Source organism: Sorghum bicolor, chromosome 8, assembly GCF_000003195.3.
Source record: "Sorghum bicolor cultivar BTx623 chromosome 8, Sorghum_bicolor_NCBIv3, whole genome shotgun sequence".
Lineage (NCBI taxonomy): Eukaryota > Viridiplantae > Streptophyta > Magnoliopsida > Poales > Poaceae > Sorghum > Sorghum bicolor.
In genome coordinates this window covers 626,562-638,121 of record NC_012877.2, presented here as the reverse complement: position 1 = coordinate 638,121, position 11,560 = coordinate 626,562, and the positions used below count along the sequence as shown (strand labels likewise).

General features: G+C 43.8%; 1 protein-coding gene across 1 annotated transcript; it reads right to left on the bottom strand.

The window, feature by feature from the left end:
• Window positions 424–1,573, bottom strand: LOC8055507. The gene has a single exon (XM_021445732.1). The coding sequence runs from the start codon at window positions 1,478–1,480 to the stop codon at window positions 578–580; it is 903 nt and encodes a 300-aa protein (XP_021301407.1). The 5' UTR covers window positions 1,481–1,573; the 3' UTR covers window positions 424–577.

Here is an 11,560-nt window from a genome sequence, read left to right as displayed (position 1 = left end):
CGAGACACCATTTTGTGCCATCCATTTATGGCATGTTGAAACTGATATTTTTGGTTCCTCTCTCCTCCCACCCTCCCCAACTTTTAGTTGATGACGTGTCTTGCCAAATATGGAGTACAATCAACAAATAATACAATAGCTGCAAGCGTGCGATGCCCATCTGATGTGGTTTTGTAGGCCATCAAGATTCTAATAGTTTTTGCTTACAAAAATGAAGAGCTATCTAATAGATAGTGCACCTGTGCAATTGCCTCCTAGCATGTTACCGGATAGTTCTATACTACTACATTCAGCTGGTTCAAAACAAATAGTGCATGGGAGAATTCAGGTAACCTATGGTGAGTGGAGTGGAACCCAAAGCTGCCTTCTGTTAAATGGCTGAATCTAGCGTTACAAGATACTTTAGGCAACCAAAAACCTGGATTATTGTTACAGTCAAACCCAGCTCTGAAAGCATTATCTAAGTTTCCCCCAAAATCCACAATGCAATAAGGCAACACTACAAATCCCCACTCTCTATATCCAACAATGCACGATTCTAGCACTAAGCAGTTTAACCAATTATTAAGCCAATCAATCACACACAAGCACAGTTGTGCAAGGAGAATCGAAATCTATGATGAACGTGAACAGTGCAGACAGGAACCACAGGACTGGAGAACCAGACCTGCTCGAGCACACGGAGATTGCTCTTCTCCACCTCCCTGGCGAGCTTCTCCAGCTTCCTGAGCATCCCCGCGTACATCTCATCCATCTCGGCCGCCTGCCCCGCCGCAGCGCCGAGGACCCCCTGCAGCCTCCCGACCCCAGACCCGTCCACCATTTCATCCACCGCCTTCTGCTCCCCGATGGTGTGAGCGTGCCCAGGCGCCGGAGCCGACGGCAGCCATGGCATGGGCGACTCGGCGGTGAAGGCGTGGTACTGGTCCCGGAATCCGGGCCCGACGTTGACGACGGCGAGGGAGGCCGGGACGAGGCGGCCGGCGAGGAGGAGGAAGGCGCGGTAGTCGTAGGAGTGGGTGGAGTGGTTGGGGGAGGCGGAGGGGGAGACGAGGATGAGGAGGAGCGGGTGGGCGGAGGCTAGGGATTCGGAGAGGGAGTGCGCGAGGGCGGCCTCCCGCATGGTAGGGCGGAGCGCGGTGCGGCGGCGGGAGGAGAAGAAGCCGATGGGGGCTGGGGAGGAGGATGAGGGGGGATGGAAGCGGCCGAGGGAGTCGGAGAGGGAGGAGGGGTGGGAGAGGGAGCAGTGGCCGGAGACGGAGATGGAGAGCGCGGGGGCGGGCGGGGCCGCCGCCGCGGCGTCGTCGTAGTCGGAGAGGGCGGCCGGCGGCGCGGGCAGGTGCGCGGCGCGGCCGAAGAGGAGGCCGTCGCAGTCTCCTGCCGCGGCGGCGCAGCGGTGAAGCAGCGCGGCCAGGGCCGCGCCGGAGATGGAGAGCTTGGCCACCGGAGGGGTGGCGGTGGCGCCGTCGCCGAGAGCCATCGGATTCAGAGGAGATGGCTACTGCGCCGACGATCTGTTGTGTACTTGTGCTGTGCTGTGTGGGCTGCTCGTCGGAAAAAAAAAAAACTTGGCTGTCCTTTTTTTTTGTAAAAAAAAACGTCATCACAACCCCTTTTTTTTATTTCGTCACAGCTCATTTATAGCGTTCTCTCTCACACGAAAAAAATGTTCTCTCTCTCAAGTCTCAACCAATAAGGAGGCTACGCCATCGACTAAGTGTGGTAACTTATATTCTGTCAAAAAAAAGTGTGAATTAGAGACGTGAATTGGCAACAATGGGATAAACAAGATGAGAAAACAACAAACATGAAGAAAATCCTACATGCATCAATATTGCTAAAAAAAACTCTCAAACAACGGAGGAATTCTTTGTAGCATCGCAAGGAGGGGAAGAAAAGGAAGAGGAGATACACATGCATCGATATAAAAAAAAACTAAAAAAAATAGCATCGCAGGGATACAATAAAGATCCTAGAACTACCAATACATTTGTCCAGCCGTACCACTAGAGCATTTTGTCCTTGATAGAAGTAAACATGGTAGTGTCAAGATCTCTTATTTTGCATGTATTTGATGCTTGTTTCCTAATCATCTCATGTGTGATTGTGTGTGTGAGAGAGATGTACCTCAATAAACTTTATTTCTAGAGGTGGTTTCGGCTTTCAGCCGTCACTAGAAATCCACTTGTAGAGATAGATTTTTTTGCGACAATAGGGACTCCATTCATTGATCAAAAACAGGGTTACAATCAGCGATTAGGAGTGAAGCAACACAAGCGTTGACATGGGCACATGACATAGCGTGTGGTAGAGTTGCTACTGGCGAGAAGCAAACAATGATTCTTGTGGGAATGTATTCACTATGGTCGCAGAGAAATCAAAGGAGGCATGGTGCGCAACCTATACTGGTCAAGAATGCAGTTCAGTGGGCAGTGGATATGGCCTTTGATCTTTGGCATATGTCGTCTAGACTGGAGGCAGCAACAGCACAACATGTGTCTGAAAGTCATGGTCATCGATGGGCGAAGCCACTGGCTGGTTGGATGAGGTGCAATGTGGATGGGGCATTCTATGAACGACAATGACAGGGAGCTTCAGGCTGGGCGCTGCGCGATGATACTGGGGCCTTCCTGCGTGGAGGAGCCAAGTGGTATACCCACTGCCTTGACGCCCTGAGCATGGAAGCCATGGCCTGCAGAGATGGTTTGGTGGTGGCAAGGCAGCTGGGCCTACGGAAAGTATGGTTGGAGTCAGACTGTCAGGAATTGATCAAACTTTGGCATGAAGGAGATAAACAACATTCAAACATCTTGCCTATCCTGAAAGATATTCGGGAGTTAAGCTCACTTTTTGAGGACTTCAAATTTTCCTTCATCAATCGAAATTGTAATAGGGTAGCTCATACTCTTGCTAAGCAGGTTACGAGTGAAATACAAGCTGGGTGGTGGCAGCAGATACCCACTTGTAGAGATAGATGAAAATAAGAATTGTCCCTACAAATCTATTTTTGTAGACAGCTAAAAACTACATCTTTAAATCATTGATTTGTAGAGATAGACAAGTAGAGATAAATATATTTTATGTAGCAGTGGAAGAGTGTTCAGAATGGGAGACAAAAATGATGAAATTTAAGCAAACACATATCTAATTCAACCTCTATACGTAAAAACTATATATATATATATATATATATATATATATATATATATATATATATATATATATATATAATTAAGATATGAGTGCATGATTAATTGATTACCATGGATGATTGAAGTAGCTAGCTAGGAGAGGCATGCAGGATGCTGACGCATCATTGATCTGGTGGCTTTAGTTTGGTTATCACTTTTTGTCAATGCAACGCAAACGGCTCTTCGATATATCCGCAACGCAACACACACACACAACAAGACGTGCTCGATCGATCACGTAAGTTGTAACTGCCACGGGCGTACGTTACGATCGATCGGCTGACGTAGATGAGATTGAGACACGTCGTCTGCATGGTGCATGCAGTGCCAGTAGCTGCTGCACACTAGCTAGCTAGTTGATTGGCTGACATCAACTAGGCCTTGTTTATACTTGTAAAATATTTTGCAAAATATAAAGAGTAAAATTTCGTTTGTATTTGACAAATATTATCTAATCATGGACTAACTAAGCTCAAAAGATTCCTCTCGTCAATTCCGACCAAACTGTGTAATTAGTTTTTATTTTCGTCTATATTTGATACTTTATACATACGTCTAAAGATTCGATGTGACGGAGAATCTGAAAAGAAATTTTTTTAACTAAACAAGGCCCTAGTGCAGTGCTATGTACTACTATATATATATGTACACTCGTGCGCGGCTATAGCATATTACTTTTAATCAATTATAAACAAAACCATTTTGTTATTCATCCTCCTGACGTGTACTTTGGTGTTGCTGAAAATAGCTCCCGCTAATTCGTTCATTGTACGTTGATAAACAGTAGTTAATTTCAGCTGATATATTGGTCATCTGTCAGGTGTTATATTTTAGTATAAAATAATCTAAACTATTTGAACTTAGTCGTGCATCTAGGCCTTGTTTAGTTCCAAAATTTTTTGGAAAATTGACACTGTAGCACTTTCGTTTGTATTTGATAAATATTGTCCAATCAGGGACTAACTAGGCTCAAAAGATTCGTCTCGTCAATTTCGATCGAACTGTGCAATTGATTTTTATTTTCATCTATATTTAATACTCCATGCATGTGTCTAAAGATTTGATGTGACTGAGAATCTAAAAAAAACTTTGCAAAATTTTTTGAACTAAACAAGGCCCTAGCATATAAAGAGATGAGAGAGCTAGCGGCTACTTCGGATGAATATGTAGCTAACGCGTGCATGGCTCAATTATGAACAAAAGCAGGCGCAGGATTGCGTACGTATGCGTATCACATGCATAGCCTTGGACAATGGCAACTTCGGCGTGTGGACCTTTCAGTTAGGGGGTATAGTAGGGGCACACGTGTAGTGCGTGTGTAGACTGTAGACCGGCCGGCCGGCCGGCCATGTGATGCTGTTGCATTGGTGCCAAATATTTGTGGCACCAAATATACACATTATGAAAATATAGCTAGTTATGATGTACTCCATCCATATAGAATTTAAAAGTCGTTTAGAACAGTGACACGGCCTCCAAAACACAACTTTAACCTCTTATTTTTGTAAAAACATTTAGAAAAAAATGATATATATATATATGTAATACTTTTGTGAAAGTATTTTTTAAAACAAATTCACATTTGCAAACTCAAGAATTTAAAAGTTATTCATGATTTATATTTCCCGATGTTTAACTTGAACGTTGTCCAAAACGATTTCTAAATCCTATACGGAGATAGTATTTAATAATACTAATTTGGTGTCATAAATTTTGACATTCTTTTCTCCAAAGTCACCTCTAAAATAAAGAAGATCTGTTTGTTTGAGGTTTTTGCTTTTGCATGGAAGCCGAAAGTATAGATGGCCAAACGGACCGATTTAAACGGGCCGGCACGAGCACGGTACGAGAAAGCACGGTCCGAAAATGGCCCGGCCCGGCCTGCCTCGTGCCCGTGCCCGTGCTGGAAGCCGCACACGACAGCACGGCACGGGCACGGCCCGCTCCAGCGGCCGGCACGGCCTCGGCCCGCTCCATCAGCCCGCTCCAGGCACGGAAGCTGTTGGATCCCTTCTCCAAGCGATCTCCTCCGTCCATTTCTTCCTGTTACGCGGCCGTGTCGTTCTCGTGCTCGTGCCGGGGTGCTCGTGCTCGTGCTCGTGCTGGCGTGCTGCCGTGCCTAGCGGCACGGCACGACACGCTCTAGATCTAGCCGTGTCATGCTCGTACTGGGAGGCTGGCACGGTAGCACGTGGCACGGCAGGCACGCGTGCCAAATCGTGTCCGTGCCGAACTGTGCCCGTGCCGTGGCGTGCCGTTCCGTGCTCGTGCCGTGTGGCCCGTTTGGCCATCTATAGCCGAAAGCAAAGGCTAGAACACAAACATGGCCTATAAGCTGCTTGGCTGGCTGCAAACATCAGCTACGTAATATATGGGTCGTCCTCATCAGCACACTCCGCATAGCTAGCATGCACCATGGTCGTCTCTCTATATATACCTACCAGATCCTCAGCACTCAGCATAAGCTAGCTACCACTCATACTCTCAGCGCCTCTGCACACCACTGCACCTTCTCTTTTTTTTTCCTCGACGTCCGTGCACCACTGCACGACGGTAGCTCCTGGCTCCTTCCTTCCACCGACGTGGCAAGCAAGGCAAATAACTCCACTAGTGCAGTGGTACGTATGTACACTGGTGCGGTTATAGCATACACTTTATTCTAGCGTTACTAACCATATGCATGCATGTCAAATCAAAAAAAAAGTTATAAACAAAAATATTTTGTTATTTTTAGGAAAAGTTGCACCTTTTGGAGCAGGGTACCTCACATAATAAGTTATTGAATAATTTTTTCTTCTTAATTTTTTAGTCACTAACATGTGGTGGTTATTTTATATCTTGTTTTTTGAATTGAGCAGGCTATTTCTTATTATTCAGCTCATAAGTGTACATCACACGGTTGAACTCCAGATGATGTAGCCAAGCAAACTTTGACACTCAGTAAGTTTTCTTTATATATCTTGCTCAACATGTATACATGTTTTATAACCTTTGTTTGACCGTTTCTCTCTGACCACCTTTGAATTATTAATTTACTTGCAGTTGCAGCCGCCATAAAGTGAACACGATTACGATTCCTCTATGGTGGGGATCATACTTATGGTCTTATGGTACGTGAGCTCTTATTTGAACACCGTGTTGATTTTCTACGCTGGTGTGTTGGTGTACATCATGCTTCTAATCTCATCACTGTCCAAGGTAATTAAGTAAACACTTGCTTATTAGATCATGAAACATTAAGAACGACTAGAGTTAGAGCGAGCTAGTCACATATACTGAATATTCATGGTGAATTTGTAACCCATTGTGCGCCTAAATTAGGCCAAGGGATTTTACATGGAGCCAACACACTAATGAGGGTATACGTTGTATTCCTATGTTGGTCAGCAATTAAAAGGTAAAATATTCATTCTTAGTTATGCATGATTGAAGTGGCTGCGTATTAGATTGCATCAGTTTTAATTTTATATGTCACAACTCTCATTATTTTCTTTGGATATATGAAATTTGGCCTCAAAAGCGAGCCAGAGACAAGCAGCTACAAGAAAGAAAAAACTAGTTCAGGTGTAAATTGGATAACGATAATTGTAAGTACAGACTCATAATCGTATCAAAGTTCTTATCTTATCTAGGGTGCTAATTCACTAATATTCCAATGTCAGCAGAGTTTTATTGTTGAACTGGCTAGCGTAAGTGTAGCTGCTTTTTGGACAGGCACTGACTACAAATGTATACAGGTATATATATGTTATTCCCTCGAACTAAAGAAATCATCAAATCAATAGAAATGTGAAATGCTTTTGCACCACTTAAACTAAATATGGCTTGAACGCTTGCAGTTCACGAACCTACTAGAGTCGGAAAATGACATACCATATATGGGTATGGTTTTTTCCATTTTGTCTTTGCTACGGGCTCCATGTACTTTGGCATGTTGTTTCTCAGCTGGGAGACACATCATGCTGCATTTGGAAAGTAAGTTAAGCCATAAACCTGATACCATCGATTAAATTGAAGTAGCATGTTGTTTTTGTTCTTGGCTGCAAGTTTGATATTTTGTATTTCACATTAGGTGGAGCATGGATGTCGGTTGGACCAGTGCTATTGTCCACCTAGCTAATTAACAAGGGCCTAGCAGTAATATTCTTTGGTATGTGAGATATGACTAAAACCATCATCTTTTCTGAGCTTATCGCCAGTGTGTCACCCATACATCATGCATGCAGTTTTGTTTCAACATTTTTTACTTTATCTTTGCTACAATGGAAAATTTTATCATAGTACACTTATTGATCGACAGATGAATGTTTGTGCATGCAGTGGTGGTAGTCCTTGCTAGGTTTTATGGAATTGGTTGGCTCCAGCAGCTGCTTGGAAAGATCATTGGAACAGGTGGCCAACAGCTCGATGATGAATCTCATGCCACAGCACCCGCGAGCTCTAGGACGGACAACAATGGACTACCACAAGAATCCCATGCCCCAGAGCATGAGGGAATTGAAATGGGCAATATTGAGCCATCACAAAAATTCCCTACCACGGAGCACGAGGGAACTGAGACGAACAAATAATGGGCTAGCACAAGGACCAGTGCCACAAAGCTCGTGGAAACTAAGAGGGATAATGCGCAACTACCTCCACCTCGACGACAGGACCCCTCCGTACATCAGAGCCCCAAGAGCCTCTATTGAGAAGGCAATTCGGGGAAATAGAAGAAGAGTGGTGATTGTAATTAATGATAAATCCGACAATCGAGGATACACATCTATCATATAGTGATAGTCTGTTTGCTTGTCTGAAAAGTTATGGCTGAAAGTACTGTTCACTGATTTATTGTAAGAGAAAAATATTGCTGACTAGCAGAAAACATACGGCATGTAGCATCATATCCTCTTGATCGATGTTCCAAAACTAATTTATTAGAATTAGAATAATAATCGCATTTTCGAAGATAATAGAATCTAACTAAATTTCATATATAAATTCATAATAGGTACTTCATTATTTTAAATCTAGAAGTACGAAACTAACACCAAATTTTCTTAAACATTAGATCATCTACGGTTTAAAATTATGACGCTTGGTGAAGGCGTGAAGCGCCTCTGCCCTAGCAAGAACACGTACGATACGTCGTACCATTACTGCAAATGCAAAGTGCATGCATGCAACTCCATCTCTCTGAGTGCGTTGGTGTGGTGCGTTGTGCTATAGCTCTAGCTGTACCTGTACTTGGTGAACAATCTCATGCATCATGTACATCCACACACCATATCACCAGAGACCCGCCTGCAATAGTGTCCACTAACATGCATGCACGCGTGAAGGATTTCATTCAGACGTTGTCATTCTTTTGGAACAGTACACTGTGACGTACAATATATTGTGCCTCAACAAATTAAAGAGCCTTACCGCATATACAGTTGATAAGATGCAATAATGGTCCGAATGGGCGCCGTGAGCTCAAGCGCTTTTCGGAGGACGAAAAAAATGGCTTGGCACATACCATTTCTCCTAAGCGGACAATATGTATAAAGAGATTAGCTATTCTTCATTCAAGCGCCTGGGTTTTCTTTTCTTTTCATGAACCATTGGATAATGATCTAAGGGCTAAAGATCATCTTCCCCATCTCACCACTTCATAGCCCGACCTGCCACCAGCCTCCCCTACCGCCTAGGCTAGCGGCTACCACGCCACCCCACCAACCACCGCCGCTGCGTCGACCCCGCTCTCCCCTAATCCCAATCCCACAAACTCGCTTTCCTTGCGACTTCACGTCCGCACTAGCCTAACCTGCCACCGATCTCCTTTGCCGCCCTGGCTAGTGGCTCCCACGCCACCTGCCGCACTACCCACCAACACGGCCGCCACGCTGGCAATGTTGTCCCCTAATCCCAATCTCGTGACCACACCATCAAGCCCTCACCCCCGTCACCTGCACTTGCAATTCGGATCCCTGCCGTCTCATCGCTACTAGCTAAACGCCACTGGCGCCTGTGCGGCCAGACACCCCTAGGCCCCTCTCTTTCTAAGGTTGCCGGAGATCCTAGAAAATGCCACCTCGGCCATCCACTGCCGCACCGGAGAGGACCATGATGTCCGGAGCAAGAGGAGGGTTGGAGTCGCCTAAAATTGTCCACAATTTCAGACGACTAAAATGTAGGACGTGTGTAATATAAAACATATGCTGATGCTGTTAAAGGCCCTCCTCGGTCACAAGCTAATATGGAACCTTTGGGTAAAATCGATTCCCGTCCAAATAAATGTGTTTGATCCTTTGGTATTTTCTCAGGTTTGGTCTTTGATCATCTAGAGCCTCACCTCCAAGCTCCTATAGTGAATCTAAGAAGGCTCTCGATCAGAATTCAAATTCAAATCTCAGTGTTTACTTATGTGCCCACTGCCTTTCCATGAGTCATCCAAGAAAAGACTGCAAGAGTCTTGATAGGTAGCAAGGTATATATGTCTCTCTGATAAGCTATTTAATATTGTCTGTTTCACTATCCGTAAGCTATTTCGTATATAATTTGCATGAGCCAAGATCAATCATGAATATCATTTTGAGATGACTACATTGGCGATATTGATTGGCTTTAGGAAAACAGGTACAAAGCCTCCTCTAATGATTCAAAACTAGCAATGTCTCTCTGATAATCAAACAAAGTGAAGGAGCATCCGCCTGTGGCATAGGACGATGAGTCTGCATGGACTTGGAGCTTCATGTTGCATTTGAGTATAGGAAAATATAATGCCAAACTATAAAGAGGGATTCAAAGTCATTATCTTGCAGGTGTCTCTATGCTCAAAGAGTGGCTAACTAACCGTTTATAAAGATGCTCAAACATCCATGAAAGTTAGTGTAGACCAAAACTATTTTTGATTTTTGACGGCCACCCTAGATGTCCGGTCCTCACCGGATGTCTAGAAAATATTCAGATTTTTTTAAAAAGCCTGAGCGCTTTTTCTAGATGTGTATGTAATTCCAGATGTCTGATAAAATATCTAAAAATTGATTTTCTCAAAGCTCGGCACTTTTCAGATGTCCAGTGTTGATACTGGATGTCCAGAAGATATTCAAAAAAAGTCTTTTCTAAACGTTAATGACTTTTTCGGATGTCTGATATGAAACTCTGGATGTGCGGAAAATAATCAAAAAATTGTTTTTAAGAAACATGTTGATTCCAGATGTTAATTTGGTATCTTCGCAGTCTGCTTTGCTCTAGCCTTGGTTTTCTAGGTGTCCAGCGCTGACCGAATCACTACCATATTGGTGGAGTTCTTCTAGTGTTTGTAATTAGTAACAAAACACTAACACTAGTCATAGCACTAGGGAATCCTCACTAGGAGATATTTATTAGGGAAAGTTTATACTAAATTTTGAATGCTAAAACACTAGGAGAAGCCCACATTACTAGGAGAAGTTGAAAATTTTGGTTGTGAATGTCCGGAAATGAACGTTTTAGCATTAGTGATATTAGAAGAATGAGGTATCAGCACTCTAGCAGCAGTGTGGTGCCAATGAACATGATTCCCCCCCCCCCCCCCCCCCCCCAGCAGCACAACTCATAAATATGGTCGCTACAATAGAACCATGGTACATTAAGTAAGATGCAGACTATGATCACCTGAAGGTAACTTCATATCAACCAAGCTTTTGTCAGATGGAAACACCACTATTGTTATTGGGCAGGATAAAGTAAATATAATGTTCAATACTTGTCAAGCATCATCTATCTTTAGTTTAACTGGGTGATGTATCTGATTACACTTATCAGCAGAACAAAAAATAAATACCCTGTTCAATTCGAAATTCAAGGAAACCATGTATTAGTGATTTGTTTTTCTAATTGAACAGGGTACTTATTTGATTATTCAGCTCATAAGTGTAATCCAATACATTACCCAGCAAAACTAGTAAAGATGATGGTGCGTGACAAATATAAAGAAGAACAGTATATTTGCTTTATATCCTGCCCAATGCAAACCTGTTGCCTCAGGTGATTGCAGTCTCCATCTTGCATATCGATCTGCTGGTGGCTACGACTTACCAATGCAATGTGTGTACATGGAATTGCTGCCTGCAGGTTGCCGACTGCACTGCAGATATATACACACATACATGCCTGCGGCAGGTGAGATTGTGATGGGGACTGCATCCACAATGCAAGCAGCAGATGCACACGCATAGGACGTGTTCTTGTATTATTGTAACTGCCGGGCGCCGTATGTGCAGTGCAGTGCTCTGGGCCCCAACACAATTATGCAGTAGATTGTATGTAGGAGTAGGTTATTAGTTCTAGTAGGAATCATGACAAGCTGCTTTAGTAAATAGCTGGAAGCCTGGAGCCAAAAGAGCAAAACACAACTTGCC